General features: G+C 36.9%; 1 protein-coding gene across 1 annotated transcript in view; it reads right to left on the bottom strand.

Annotated features, from left to right (window-relative positions):
* LOC140161851 (scavenger receptor cysteine-rich domain superfamily protein-like) overlaps positions 1-16,907 on the bottom strand; it is a 30,959-nt gene that overhangs the window by 3,704 nt on the left and 10,348 nt on the right. The window contains exons 6-15 of the mRNA XM_072185146.1: positions 14,948-15,145; positions 13,823-13,944; positions 11,023-11,230; positions 10,275-10,457; positions 8,021-8,158; positions 6,499-6,620; positions 5,346-5,544; positions 4,852-5,043; positions 2,953-3,108; positions 715-966 (exon numbers count right to left, since the gene is read on the bottom strand). Coding sequence (XP_072041247.1) covers positions 715-966; positions 2,953-3,108; positions 4,852-5,043; positions 5,346-5,544; positions 6,499-6,620; positions 8,021-8,158; positions 10,275-10,457; positions 11,023-11,230; positions 13,823-13,944; positions 14,948-15,145 — 1,770 coding nt within the window. The remainder of the gene's footprint in view (positions 1-714; positions 967-2,952; positions 3,109-4,851; positions 5,044-5,345; positions 5,545-6,498; positions 6,621-8,020; positions 8,159-10,274; positions 10,458-11,022; positions 11,231-13,822; positions 13,945-14,947; positions 15,146-16,907) is intronic.

Genomic DNA, 16,907 nt, shown 5'->3' with positions numbered 1-16,907 from the left:
AAACCTTTTTTTTTTTTTCAAAAGTCACTCTCCAGTAATGAATGTGTTACAAGTGGACTTTTATACATACTGGATTTCAATCAATGTGTTACAAGACTCAAATCGTGGACCTTGGGTGATTCTTTCATACATGCTATTTTTCACATGCTCAATAGACACAGAGGAAGAATTTGAGTTGTTCTTTCATACATATGACAGGCCTATGTACAGCAACAATTTCCCATGCTTAACTCAATTTGGCCAAAGTATGGACTTGGGTGGGATTTGTATTCATATATTCAATTGTATTAAATAGTGCAATGATATTATTCACTGGTGTAATTTGCATATCAGTAAAAGCTTATTTAAAAACACTAGACGTAAGCCTGGTATCTGATTAAACCAGTACCCACATTCTAGAGCGACGTCAAAATTACTCATAAGTGTACACATTTTTTACATGTTCCCGGAGACGACTGACAAAACAGACAAACTGTTATTTCATGCTACCAAATACGTGTCACGACATTCACTATATCACAAGTAACCGATTTCAGTCAACTATGTCAGGCGGAGGTCACTTCGGGAATACTATATAAATACGCAGATAATCGTTTGTAACGCATTGGCACAATTTGAAGGGGGATGTATAACGTAAAGTGACAAGGAAGAGCCTCGGGTAAGAACCAACGTAGGAGTCGTACTGATAATAGCTTTATCAGTACAAAGCCTCACCTGGTATACCGTTGATGTCAAAAGTGCATCCTGCAATCAAATTTGCCGCATTTATAAACAGGTACGTCACATGTGTTGTGCCCTCATTGACCGAGATCCCTGGGGAGTGGCTACTGGTAAGTAGCGTAGTGATTCCTGTATCATCCGCAGCCCAAGGTTCCATCCAAAACACAGGCTTGCTCATACTACCAACTTCTACTGTCACGTTCATGTCACGGGGACAATTATAGATTACTGGAGGTGAAACATCAACTAAAATAAACAAACATGTTATATTTATTAGTTTCAAACGAAAACAATTAACCTTGCACTCTCAGAAATGCATTAATTACAAAATACTGTATGTATCCTTTTTCATGCAAGATTATAGATATATTAATGAATAGGCTACATTTTTGGAATGGAAAATAATAAAACACGTATTTTCAATGAATTCTCATAAGAAATACGACCAAATCGTACTAATTAGTAGGTCTGCAATCTATGAATGGCCAAGTGGTCCAGAAATCGTGTAAGACAAACGTGTAAGCTTACAGGTGTAAGATTGCATCTTATACGTGTAAGATTGCATCTTGCACGTGTAAAAATGAAGTGGAATTCTTAAGTTGACGAATCACAACAAAACAACCAATCATCTTACGCGTAGCCAACTTCGACCAATAATATGTAAAGACGTTTTGTAGATTGTAACACCCACGACTTCTTATACGTGTAAGATTTTGAACTTAGTGATGGAAGATACGCGACATTATTGGCGGTGTATCGAGTAAAGTGGCGTACCGTGGCCGCTCCAACCCGGGGGCTGAAGAAAATTCAATTTTGCCGCCCCTTCCTCAAAAGCCCGAAAAGGTTGACCCAATCTTTTTTTCGGTGAAAAAGTGAAGAGCAAAAAAAAAAAAAAAGGTTTTAGGAGCTAGCGCCCTAAAAGCAACACATTTTAATGTATAGTACCATTTTTTCAAAAAAATTCCGCCCTTTTTCCTTTACTAATTCATTTTGCCGCCCCATCGTTTTTGCCGCCCTTGTTTTTGCCGCCCCTTCGTCTTCCGCCGCCCCTCTGTTTTGGCCGCCCCTGCTTTTACCCCGGGGGCTGGCGCCCCAAAGACCCCCCAAAAAAAAATACGCGCATGGAGTATATAAAGTAAAGCTCGTCACCAACATCGTAAACAAGGCATTTTCTAAATTTGTATGAGTGCATGCTACAATTTTCTGTATTGTATGCCGAAACTATGTCAGGAATTGTTCCGATTGTTAGACCGTCTATGTCACAGCCCATTCTATCTCACTTTTGGTTACTTTTTCTCAGTTATCTGGAGTCAATTTTGTACTCAATATCAATTAATAGTAAAATGATCACGTTTGCGAAATCTACCATGGTACATATGTGCTATTGAGGCTGAAATTATTCGTCGTATGTACCAGTCAAACTGGAATACCGTCCATCACTAATAGGCAATTCTTACGCGTGTAAGAAATGCTATGGCGAGATTTCATTGGTCGTTTGGGTTTTAAATATGGGTTCTTTATATATATACATGATTCGTCAATTTAAAAGGGCATTTCGTGTTCCACAGCCTCATCTCCCCACTTTTCTCAAAATAAATTTTTATATCACTGGAAACCTCTGGCTACATAATGTTTATGTACAAAAAAATTCTTGCAGATTAATTCGTTTAATAGTAAAGAAATCGTGAAATTTGAATTTCGTTCTGGTATACCAGAACGAAATTACAATACATTGTCTATAGAGCAGTGTAATACACATAATCAGGCATAACTCGAAAACTCAGAATCGGAATCAACTGAAATGTTGGGAATAAGCTTTTTTCGTGCATATCTACTGAAAAATGTCATAAAAGGAGGATGCTAGGATCACAAAATACTCCTTTATGTAACTCGCTAGATTCTAAGACGTATAAGATGCCATCTTATACGTGTAAGGTTACACGTATAATCTTACACGTTTTTAGGTCCACTTGGCCATTCATAGCAATCGGCCCATATCACCTAAGCTAATCATACACTCACAGGCGGTTTCTGCAGAGTTCTGTATTAAACTCCAATATGTTTGTACTCGCAAATACAGAATAACATTTGAACGTATTGGATACAAAAACTCATAGCCATAACTTTAAGTCAACTTGTGAGTTATATGGTACCTAAATTAAATAACGTGTTTGTAGATGAAACAATTATTTTGTATTAATCATAGTTCTTTAATAAATGGGCTCTTCTTACTTTCCGAACATACTACATAAACGGCTTGTGTGCTATTGCAATCTTCAGCTCGCCATTCATTCAATCCACACTTCAATATGAACGATTCTGAACCAGTACAGTCTACATCAGCTAGAAAAAGCTCTTCGGAACCTGAGCCATAGGAACTGTCTGTGTCTGTGGGTGAGAAGAGACAAATTTTTCAGTTTGTTTATCAAGGATAGAGGTTGATAGAGTAAAACACGTAAAGAACGGTGAAAGAGACACAGAAAATATCTAATAAAACACACACGGTGACTACACTCACCCCATATGCACACACACCCTGCACAGTGTCATCGCCCGATATCTTCATGGCAGAAATCGCCATGGTAGGTTGAATCCACCGCCACGTATGGCCATTTTGTATCGACCTGTTTAATAGTTTTGAGTCGCATAATGGGCCGAAGGACATCTGACTAAGGCTACTGACAATAGCCCCGATTAGCCCGGTGACTGACCTCGCTGTGTGACGTGAGTCGAGCAGTACGCCATAGGTCATATGCTTTTAGACTACCTCCACGATTGGCCTATATACTGCGCTATATAATTCGGCACATATAAATCAGAATTATTGTCAGTTTTTGACTCAAGACTCAAAATATATATTCAAGTGCAAGGAACCATATCTGGTTTCTTTATACGAAATCATTTGCGGGAGATATTCATCATTTTCTACCCCGGTATCCAAAGATTTTCGTCTCATATCAAACTCGTACATAGGACATTCACGTGTATCGATCCCGGGTATTGATTTTAGTATCTCTGCAGAGAAAGCAATTATTAGCCAGGCGATGTCGGTGTGCCCTGTGTACCGCTGAAGAAACGCGCACCATCACAAGAGTATAACATGTAGCCCATGTACTGTATATCTCATGAAACTTCACGAGATATCGTGCATAGGCCTACCTGTTATATTACATGACGGACACGCTGCTGAGTAGCCCTACCACAGGGCCTTTTTTATTACACATTATATACACCATGCTAGTATATACTGAGAACTGCTAAAAACCCAGTGATAGCTCACAACCCACTAACCGCTGTCCCCGAGAAAAAAAATTCTGGGGAATTAATAGCAGTCACTGGCAGCAGCTCTCTGGACATAGCCAGGTTTTCTGATATAGCATGGTTTTGGATCACCACAGTCAAAAGGCCCTATACTTTTAGGGCTACTGCTGAGGCCGGTCATAACTTTTTACCGTCTGATACGATATAATTGACGAGAACGTTTTTCCAAGTTAAACGTTCGCAACTTTTGATCAGGCTGCAGCGGTTCCAACGGGCCTGTTTGACGTATTAGCTCCATGACCACTCAAAAAACCTGCCGCCTCATTTCCTTCCAGTTTCGACCCGAGTAGCTCACAGCTGTTTGATTTATATAGAATTGGCTTCATTATTAACTAAATGCAAACTATAGATGGCGCTATATCCTAAACCATAACTCTTTATTTGCAAGGGTTAGGTGATTGATAGAGCCATTAAAACAGCTGGAATAGGTGAAACAAGCAACAAGGAAATTTTATAAACATATTTTATCAAACAATAAAAGGAATTATTTGTAGTAAAAGCTTGAAAGAGTAATTTCCGGTAACTAAATAGCGCCACCAATTTTGTCATTAATAGATACATTTTGTATCCGAAAAAGCTTTAAAAATAGTATAAAAGTGAATAATGTTGTAAAAGAGGGGAAATTAAAGTTGAGAACGACTCAAAAGCATCTGTATACATGATACCGCTTTTAGCTGTTTAAGCCTAAAATTTGGTTGTACATGATATTTTGTTTGAAAAACTAATAAATGATCCCATCAAACAACCGTGGTAGATGGCCTCTCATACCATGCTCATACTCTCTCTTAAGTTAATGTTCCCGACACACACCTGTTCCCGTTTCGATAAGTCTAGTAAAACCGAGCTGGCGGCATACAACATCCCCATCGAAAACATCCCATCCTCTGCCACAGATTAAGCCCCACGCTCCTCTATGGTACACTTCTACACGCCCTCTTGTTGCGATAGTAATGTTATTTTGCAGCAACCCGTCGTCGACGAGTCTGAGGTCACCTTCCTTTGCTGTTGAAAATGAATGGAAAATAAAATGGTCATGATGTAAACTTTATCTGGTCATCTTAGTGAAAGACGTTTTATGATTTTGCTACTTTAGAAAGATTGTTTTATGATTTTGCAACTGTAGACAAAAGGACTCCGAATCCTAAAACAGAACGTTCATCCTGATAATGAATCAATATGCTGACCTTTATCATTTTGCTTGTAAAAATACGACTGAAAAGATATTTGGACGAAGAAGGAGGAAGAGCAGGAGGAGGGGCAGGAGGATGAGAAGGAGAAGGAGGAGGAGGATCATGAAAACTTACCAACATGACATAAGACACCTGCTTGTTCAGCATAATCACAACCAGACTTTTCCCATCCCGGGTGAGGACACTCAGCAAGGTTGCTTTCCGATCCAGTGCAGTTCAGGCCACCTAACCAAGTGGGGCCTATGATAGATTCATGTAATATGACTCTATTTCGCACTTTGCCGTCACCTGAAAATCCAAGGTACTTGCACACCTGGAAGTAGGTATCGAATAGAGGTAGTCATTGTGACGTCAACGCCGCCATCTTGTGGGTACGGAGTGCCTTGTTGCTAAGATCACCGCGTTGACGCTTGACTGAAGAGGCGCGTTACGCGTTGCGACTTCCGCGTAATCGGGGGCGTAATGTCTAACGCATGACATGCACAACGGCAGTACCCACAAGATGGCGGATCCCGAGGAAAAGGCTGACGGCCTCTATAGACAGCTAATTTATAAATACGAACTATATATAAAGCTGCCAAACCCAGTCTCCTCATTAAAATGCATTAACATTAATGTTTACAACAGGTCTTAAAATACTCATATTGAGCATTTTAGGGTAGAGTGGTAGCGCCATCTATTGATAAATATGTGACAAGCTGTATAACATGGAACAAACTGCATTCATTTATGTGAACATTATGAATTTACATGAATATGCAGTTTATTCCCAATATTTCTGTAATTATTCAATCGCTTTCCTCATTACCGAGATGCTAATCGTAATGCCAAGGTAAAACCATAGTTTATCATTCATTTGTCATTGATAGCAAAAAGCCTGTTACCACCCAGCTCCTCACTCCATTTGCACTCTTAGATATACATTTTTCCGACATATATTTTCTAGGTAAACCACATTATCAAAAATAATAGGGAAGCAAAATCTTACACAAATGCTTCCCACTCACAGAGACAATACAAATACCTCCAAGCCAATGTACCAATAGCCTAGAAAATACTTGTCTAGCAATAGAGAGGACCTGGGTTCAACATATCTAAATAATTATTTTAACCCATTGATTGCTTTTTAAACTATCAAGTTTACTTGATAGTTATATCCATTCGTTGATAGTTATATCCACTCGTTGATAGATATATCCACTTGTATATCAAGTCTTCATTATCCCATAAGACATTACAATCATATACCCCATGCAACAATACATACCACACGGACTTCATTGATCCCCCAATCATTAGGACATATACTTCCCCATCTTCCGTTGTGATATATCTCAACATTTCCCTCACGGTTAGTTGGGCCTCCTGCCAGACGCATTTTGTTGGAAGCTGAGAAAATTGAGAGAGAACAAGAATCCCACTTGTTCAAAGACGTTTTAGACGGGCTAAGATCTCGGTTGATACTAGTACTAATAAAGGTAGCGATTTCTAGGCCGCATGTTTATGTCTACGCATACGCCAGGTAAATCATTATTGAAAACCACTCATAGTAGAATTATATTGAATTGGTTTAACTGAAAGAAAGCCCATCACGGTTGTTTGATGTATAGACATTGGCTTCATTATTAACTAAATGAAAACTATAGATGGCGCTATTTATCCTAAATCATATTTGTTTATTTGCAAGGGGTAGGTGATTAATACTGCCATTAAAACAGCTGGAATAAGTGAAACAAGCAACAAGGAAATTTTATAAACATATTTTATCAAACAATAAAAGGAAGTATCTGTATTAAAAGCTTGAAAGAGTACTTTCCAGTAACTAAACAGCGCCACCAATTTTGTCATTAATAGATACATTTTATATCGAAAAAGCTATAAAATGCTATAAAAGTGAATAATATAATAATAAGAGGGGAAATCAAAGTTGAGAATAAATCAAAAGCATCTATATACATTAGCATGATATCTCATCAAACAACCGTGCCATTTTCATATTTCTCAATTACAGTCCTTTTTAAAAGGCCATCTAACACGGTTGTTTGATGTATATTGAATTGGCTTCATTATTAAGTAAATGCAAACTATAGATGGCGCTATTTATCCTAAATCATATTTCTTTATTTACAAGGGGTAGGTGATTAATACTGCATTTAAAACACCTGGAATAGGTAAAACAAGCAATAAGGAAATTTTACAAACATATTTGATCAAACAATAAAAGGAATTATTTGTATTAAAAGCTTGAAAGAGTAATTTCCAGTAACTAAATAGCGCCACCTATTTTGTCATTAATAGATAGATTTTATATCCGAAAAAGCTTCAAAATGCTATAAAAGTGAATAATATTTTGTAAAAGAGGGGAAATTAAACTTGCGAATGACTCAAAAGCATATGTGTGTGTTAGCATGATATAACCTTTAGCTGTTTAAGCCTAAAATTCGGTTGCACATGATGTTTTGTTTGAAAAATTAATAAATGACCCCATCAAACAACCGTGCTAATTAAATAGTGGTTATTTGGTTACTAGTTGGCTGATGATTTACGTGAAATCTAAGGCAAAAGAATTGATTATTTGATCGATAAAATATTTAAAAAAGTTTGTTAAGTTGATGACTGCTATTATGTAGATTATGTACATCACCTTACGACCAATCCAAAATAACTCACATATTATACAAAATTTATATAAAAATACATAAATAGTGATTACAGGCATAATATCTTCGTCACCTCTTTAAAAACAAGAGAGAGAAACGCGTAACTTCGAATTAATCTACTTTTCTTACCTCCTAAACAGCTGATAGCCACGTAATTGTCATTGTTACACTGTCTAGTGTCGTCCCAGTAATTAAAATAACATTCTCCTAAGTGAGCTTCATTACCGATACAGCTAATATTGGAAAACCAAGCCCATAATGCGCCGTCTGTAAACATGGTATAATATTATTTATATGTCAATAAATGCGTATCACTTGTTTGGTAGTGAAATTGTACAAAATAATGCACGCGTACTGAGATGTTGATGCGTCTAATGCACAAGCCCCCAGGTGGAGTGCATTTGACACTTCAACATTCCAGTGCAAGTGCATTATTTTGTACAATTTCTGGAGCAACGTATTTATAACACATTTCATACACGAGAAAAAAAGTCAATGATTTTAGCAAAATTATTAGTACAAACAAATATCAATGCATCAATCTGCAAGAAAAATGAACTCGTCCGAAAGCATTACTTTTTGTAGGGGCCTTAGTTAAGGAGTTGGTTGGAGGTATATAGAACCGAAAGTTCAAAACTACTATGCAAAAGTAGGATATTTCCGGAGTGTAAAATGGTATGTTTCCAAAATTGTACGTGGCACATTAATCCGCAAGGTCACGTGCAAAGCGACGCTTTAGAATACCGAAGGGGGTACTACACCCCTGCCCAATTTTGTGCCCATTTTTGCATTTTTCTCAAAAATTATAGCGCATTGGGGACAAATAAGATATGTATATTATAGGGGCAAGGTCTACAACTACTGCACTGGAAATTTTATTTCAGCACAGACAACAGTTGTGGAGTTAAAGCCAAAAATGAGTGGAAACCAATATTTGATCAATAAATTGCTTTGAGTTGCTGAATTTTCAGTACAGTAGCGGTAGTCCTTGCTCCTATAATATACATATCTTACTTGTCACCAATGTGCTATAATTTTTGAGAAAAATGCACAAATATGCACAAATTTGGCCAGGGGTGTAGTACCCCCTTAAAGACATTATCAAAGATAATGTAATTACATGCCCTGAACCGATTACAAATGGCGGTCTTAGTATGTTACTGGTGATTCTTTCCTGCATAAATCTAAGATGGCGCTTTGTGCGTGTTATTATTGATTTAGGGATAAGAAAGTGTGTTATTTTTTACTAAAAAAATATCAAAATCTCTTTTATGTGTATAATCCATTAGATACTTCTTGTGGGGGCTTTTAGTTGTAGTAAGTACAAATTTCGAACGTTTGAGGACTTGTTTTTGTTCACGGTCGGAGCCGTGAGTTCCAATTATTGGAACTAGGTGGCTTTAGTTATGGAGTTGGTTGGAGGGATCTAGAATCATTTTTTAACCCTGCCAAGTCAATGTATAGCTACAGAATATCTTCGGAGTGTAAAAATGGCATGCTTCCAAAAATAAAAGTTGCACATTAATCCGTATGGTCACGTGCAAAGTGATGCCTAAAATACCGATTGTTAACGCTCAAAGATAATTATAATCCCATACCCTAAACCGATTCCAAATGACATTTTAAAATAATTTTCAGTGATTTTTAAAGGTGAAGAAAGTGTTTTCTTTTTCACTAAACGACACAATTCCTTCTTTCCTACATAAATCCAAGATGCCTGCCAAAATGTCAATCTTTTTTATATGTAGGCCTACTCTTTATACATGTAGCGGCTATAGTTATGGAATTGTTTGCAGGTATTTAGAACCAACTTTTTGCACCTACCGAGTAGTGAAAGTGGTATGTCTCAGGATTGTGAAATAGCGTATTTCTAAAATGGAATGTGCATTAATCCTTGAGGAAGGGTGTGCCTGATATCGTTGATAATATCGTTTTCATAACCATTTTGCTACAACAATGCTAATTATTTCCAGAAGTTAAAAAAAATATATGTCACGCAAGTTTGTGTCTTTGTTTTTATTTCAAGATCTTCTTTGCTATTTCTAAGGGCATGAGATGGTCGATCCAACTCAAAATGATGCACGTACCTTCATATATCCTTCAAATACCAAGAATATCCGACAAAGATACAGTCAAGTTGGTTGTGATATTCTCCATCACGAGATGGCCACATCCATTCTCTTGATCTTTTAATATTCCATAACTGAAGCCTTTGTAAAAAGTACACAATGCACAAGATTATACACACACAAAAAAGATTTGCCATTTTGAGAGCCGTCTTGAATGTATGCAGAAAAATACCCATCACATATAAAGCTCCAGGGGTGTGTGGGTGTAGGGGCGTGGGTGTACGGTTGGGTGTGTATTTAATATCAATACCGACCTGGCGCCAGTACTGCAGATCCAACAGAATTATATCCAAGATGTGTACAGGCAATTAATGTGTCTACGTCACTCCATCCATCGTTACAAACGCTACCCCATTGGCCATTGTGAAATATTTCTAGGCGACCGTCAGAATGTGTGTCACTGGTCCCACCCACAAGACGAATATCACCATCACGTGCTATTTTGAGGCAAAATAGGACAAATCAGCACATGTGAAAATAAGTCAATTCAAATGAATGATAATGAAACAATAATGCATATAATTATGTAGGTGTAGGGGTGTGTGTATGGGGTATGTATGTATATTAAGTGTGTTCCAAACTCGACATAATGTATTACGTACCTTTCCCCATCAAAATGACTATTTGAGAGGATGGAATGTCATGTCAATAACAGAAAAGGAGGTTATTAACAGGTACAGAGGTATATGCTCTGCATGCTAGCCATAGGCTTCAACATAAAAAGACCAAGTTTTGAGACATTTTCTCAAAATATCAAGAGCTATCTCAAGAAACTGAACCAATACTAGGCTTGTTTGTATTCATTTTAATGCATTTTTCATGCTGATTCCAAATATGGTCATGAAAATTTACATGTCTGAAATTTTTGAATTAAAACAAAAATTCGAAACTTGTCGTCTGCAGTCGACACCCGCTTGGAGAGAGTTAATGATCTCAAACACACAAAACAAACAAAACAAACGCACCGGGAAACTACATGTACCTCGCAGTTCGTAAACTTACTTAGACGACAAATGACACCAGCAAGCTCAAGCTGCGTACATTGGCCAACTTCACCCCATCCGTCATGATGGCATTCAGCAAGATTCTTCTCATTGCCTACACAGTCCATATCGTCCAACCATATTCTTTCATTTGGTCCACCTTGACCATAGTTAGAACCTGTTGTTACGTTAAGAACTCCTGAGAATCCCTTTTGTCGACAGGCAACCTGGAATATGTAGAATATGGAAGTAAATGTTATAATTAAAGACCGAATTAAAAAGACTAATTTGCGTCTGACGTCATGACAAAGGCGCGCCGTGATTGGTTGCTGACCTGCGCAGTATGGCATTTTTGGTCTGATTGACAGGACGTCATACGCAAACTAGTCGTTTTAATTCGGTCTTCAATTATAGCTGAAGACTTATTACAGATCAGCTATACACGGTTGTTTGATGTATATATATAGAATTGGCTTCATTATTAACTAAATGCAAACTATAGATGGCGCTATATATCCTAATCATATTTCTTTATTTGCAAGAGGTAGGTGATTAATACTGCCATTAAAACAGCTGGAATAGGTGAAACAAGCAACAAGGAAATTTTATAAACATATTTCATGAAACAATAAAAGGAATTATTTGTATTAAAAGCTTGAAAGAGTAATTTCCAGTAACTAAATAGCGCCACCAATTTTGTCATTAGGGCCTAATAGATACATTTTATATCCGAAAAAGCTTTAAAAAATGCTATATAAGTGAATAATTTTGTAAAAGAGGGGAAATTCAAGTTGAGAATGACTCAAAAGCATCTGTATTCATTAGCATGATATAACTTTTAGCTGTTTAAGCCTAACATTTGGTTGTACATGATGTTTTGTTTGAAAAACTAATAAATGATCCCATCAAACAACCGTGTATATTGTTTTATCATTGGAAAATAATTGCGTCAGTCACCCAGCCCTAATCCTTACTCAATTTTCAACCCTTAAACATTGGCATAGCCCTTATCCTACAACCAAACCCTTCCCTTGAGGTAATCTTAACCTTTCTAGAAAGATTGCGTACGTCCTGCGTTGACCTTGCGTTTATACGGCTTCCAATATGTACGTGTTCCAATATCTGTGGTGCGTACATATCGCTAGTATCGTTTCCAAGGTGGATTGTGCTTCTTTAAAGGAGAACACTTCCCCCTAAAAACACTTTTCGTCACTAGGTCAACGCAATTCAATATTATAACAAGGCGAATGTGGTAAATATGTTGAAAACTACATATCCAAGCACATTTTTTGACCAAAATGCAGGTTTTAAAAGTCAAAACCTCAAGTGTTCCTTACAATATATGTCAAATTTTATGTCATTAAATGAAAAAGCACACTTATATTGTCCATATACTAGAGTCACTAGAATGAGCAATGGCCAATTGCCTATAAATTGCAAATCTTGTGCAAAAAGTTACTATTTTCGCCTGTTTTGTCATACGGTTGTAAATTCAATGAACTATGACTTTGCTTAAAGAGCGCTTTTGGTTCTGCCTGGGGACGAAAAGTCAAAACTCAAGTAAATGATAGAGCGCACTTATATTGTTCATAATACTAGTTTCATTTCAATGAGCAATGGCCAGTTCTCTTTAAATTGCAAATTTTGTGCAAAAAGATACTATTTACGTCCGTTTTGTTATACGGTTGTAAATTCAATGAACTATGACTTTGCTAAAGAGCGCTTACAAATTGATATGTTTCAGTGTTAAGACCACTCTTAAGAGTCGAAGCAAGCGAGTTTCATTATTTAAATAAATTTATTATTGAAAAACAACACTTTGGTGTTTTGTAAAAATTCATTTTACAAATCATATACTTGTTTGATTTTAATTGTTAGTAATGAATTATGTACGTTTTACGTTATGTTTCGGCTCTCTTTACAACATAACTCAAGAATCACAGGACCTACAAAAGTATACACACTCGCTATGAAAAGATCAATGCAATTTTTGCCAAAGCTCACTACCATTCAAAAGATTCTGTGAACTACCAAATCGCAACAGTTTGAAATAGTTGCTAACCTAAATCACCAAGAAATAATAAAGAAAACTGCAGCATTTCTGTTAATTCAATCCACGCGATCACTATTTTAAGTTATTTTTAGTCATTTAAAAAAACCGTTTCTACTGAGAGTTCCTCACATTTCCCGAGGTTGGAGCCAAAAATTCTTGTTTAGCACCCAGCACCCTCGAATATCCAGAAAAGAATCCCCACAACTTCTTCGTCTCTATTCGCGCACGCAAATCCATATTTCGGCTCCACTAAACAGTCCTGTACAATGATTTTATAAAGTCGATAATATATTATCGACTTACATCACATGGGCGCAGCCATTTGCAGTTGGCGCCATGATGTCTGGCATGTGGCTTGAAGCTCTGTGGGCGGTCTTCCTGTAGTTTTCAATGGCAAGATAGGAACTTTGGGCCATTTTTCTGCACAGAATATTGTATTTTGTGTTAATTTAAAACAAGATTACAGAAAATGCTCTCGATAACTTTTTTAATCTCTCGACAAAGATTTTACAAATATTGTTTTGTACATTGTATGTGAAATTTAGAATCGCCCAGTCCTCAGAATTTTTGCCGTAAGCGGTTTATCAAAAAGTCATGATTCATTTTCAAAATTCTCCTATTCATTTGTGTGTGCAGCTGAAAATCATCCAGCCATCTGACAATGGGTGGTCTGCTAATGGCTGCCTCCATGAGCTCTACTCGATAATATATTATCGACTATATAAAATCATTGTACAGGACTGCTAAAACTGAATACCATGCTTACCTCGCCTTCCGTTATATCCCAATGGTGGTCGCAAATACCTCCCCATTCGCCGTCAAAATAAACTTCAACTCTTCCTTCGTTCGAACCTCCACCAATGAGACGAATCTGATCGGGTCCGAAAACTAATTTTACAACATTCAAAACAAGATAATATACAATAGTCAACCAAAAGGTTATAGCTAATAATAGTCCTTTTTGTTCCTCAGAATGACCTACAATGACAAGGGGTCATAAGGTATTATTAGTTTCCTCCGCAGTCAGTTTGGTTCCACCCCCTTGACACAAACAGTATGCCGATGATAACAAACGAGCCCTTTGATTGGATAACATTTAAAACAAATAAGGCTTTCAATAATTGTTTATCGGCTACTTCGTATTCATGAGAAATTTGGACCCGGAAGTAAGCTTACCTTCATGGCTATTTATCAAATTTGCCACTACATTAATACTGCTTGTAATCTAGGATAAATAACTGCTTCGAACATTATTCACGCTGTGATTGTCATGCTGTACAACAAAGTTAAAACGCTATACAAGTGATTTCGGTCATTGATCGTAGCTGATTGAGGTCGGAAGTTCAACTCAGAGACCAATCAAGCTAGCTCGTCATGTGACAACCTACAGGGTGTCTCAATAAAAATAGGCCCTAAGGATCGGGGAACATAACTTAAAATATCAGCAGTAAAATTAAAACTTTCTTGCAGATTCAAAATCCATGAAGTGTCTTCTATAGATTGGTGCATAAATCATCAACATCCGTTCACGCGTCACTGAGATAATTGGGAAACTACAAATAGACACCCTGTACAGACAGGTGGGATGGCGTTTGCAACCAATGCAATAAATCACATGGGTTGAAACGCAACTGAATGTTTTCTTGATGTGGGTCCCGTTACGAGTTCCTCTGGGACCCAGAGGAGTGTATCACATCACATGATGATAACTGGAAAAAAATAAATTGCACTCAAAACACATGGCATAGGGCTATCCTGGAACCTTTTTTGTTTTGTAATTATAGTTAATTATTTTATATCAGAAGGACATTCTTCCTATTCAAAATGCAATTCTATATGTCTGAAAAACGTCGTTATCTGAGCCCTTAACTTTGGTTATACTTTCACCTACTTAATCTGCATTTTACGCCAGCAATGCCATTATCACATGTTCCATATGACTCGGATGGATGATTCCAGAAGTAGCCCCACCCAGCATGACTGCACTCTGCTAAATAAGTCTCGCTGCCTGAGCAGGCGACATGGCCCATCACTGGTGTCTGTCCTCCACTAGAAGCTGAGATCGAGGTGTTGTAAGTCATTTGGGCATCTGTAAAGAGTCAGTTGCATTAGATGAAAAATGTACGTAATTTTGTGATATCAAAGAACTTCAATGGACTTAGCCATTAATCCCGCCAATAATGTTCTAGAGCAGAAATATAACATTACCGCGTGTGTTTACTCAGCTAGTTCTCTAAATTTCCTACCTAGAACTAAGACGTACATATAATATTAAAACTAAACTAATAAAATCTACCCCGTATTCTAATTAACATAAATATCGTAAACCGTCGTAAACTGTTATTAAATGCTGTCATTTTGACAGTTTTGCTGTAAAAAAGGTTTTGGTTAGCAGCGACGTAACTTGCAACACTTCCATTTCTGGACATTCACATCGTGACGGTAGCACGAAGGTCACTTTATGCCCCATATACAGCCAGGGGGAGAAAAGGGGGCAGCTGCCCCACTGTAGGAAGTCTTGCCCTTCATCTTGCCCCCCTGGATGTTTTTGGGGTACTTTTTAGCCAATTTTTGACCATTTGCTTCAAATTTGTCCCCCTTGAAGATTGCCCTGCCCCCCTTTGCCTACCCTCTAAAAAACTGTTGGCTACGCCACTGACAAAAAGCCCACGCAGACGCATTGACCAGTATTTAAATTTCGACTCTAATCACCATCTTCAGCCTGAAAATACAAATTGGACGGTATCTTTGTTAAACGCCCGAATCTGCAAGAAAGCTGATGCACACAATCATGATGTAGTCATGCACATAAGATCACTCGAAGTGGGAAATTTTAGAATTTGTTATGTTAAGGGATCTAGAATGAGCGTTTATGGCGTTTCGACAGTATTTTTTGTGGGACATGAGAGCACCTCAGACGTATCGAATTGCATTCTGAATACGAAGCATGTCTTTCTGATATCAAATAATTTTCATTTTTGAAATTCACGATATAATACAAATTTTATGACAAATTATTAAAATTTGATATTTTTCTAATTTTTGATATATAACAGTCCTCGAAATCAATTTTATAAATCTAATGATATATTCTTAAAGTGTATATAGCTGGGAGGAAAAGCCGACGATCAATTGAAAATTTTGACCTTTTATATTGAAGATATGGATTTTTTCCCAAAAAGACCTATTTTTGGGTGTTTTGGGAAAAAATCCATATCTTCAATACGAAAGGTCAAAATTTTCAATTGATCGTCGGCTTTCATCCCACCTACATTACTTTAAGTATAAATCATTCGATTTATAAAGTTTACTTCAAGTACTGTTAAATATCAAAAATATTAATTTTTAATGATTTGCCATAAAATGTGTATTACACTGCGAATTTCAAAAAATTAAAATTATTTGATATCAGAAGGACATTCTTCGTATTCAGAATGCAATTCGATATGTCTGATGTGCTCTAATGTCCCACAATAAATACTGTCCAAACGTTCATACCCCTTCCCTTAAATAAATAATAAAAAAATAATTTTTGATTTATAAAACAAATGAATTTTGTTGGGTTAAAAAGGATCAAAATTTCACTTTTTGGTCAATTTTTGATATTTTATTTAAGCTGTATTTTTAAAAGGGAAAAAATTCCAAAATTTGAGAAAACCGTTACTAGTTTTTTTGTTTTGGAACACAATATGCAATTCCCGTCGATTTGGATGTTTAGGGTATGTTATGGTGGACGACAAAAATTGGCATGGAAACTTTTTTGCTTAATTATAGAACCCAGCATAAACTCAAGTTGATGTAAAGAAAAACAGTCCCAAGAGTCAGTGCATTTTCAAAATGGCGCCCATAAT

The sequence above is a fragment of the Amphiura filiformis genome, chromosome 10 (genome assembly GCF_039555335.1).
Source record: "Amphiura filiformis chromosome 10, Afil_fr2py, whole genome shotgun sequence".
Lineage (NCBI taxonomy): Eukaryota > Metazoa > Echinodermata > Ophiuroidea > Amphilepidida > Amphiuridae > Amphiura > Amphiura filiformis.
This window is presented reverse-complemented; position numbering and strand designations above follow the sequence as displayed.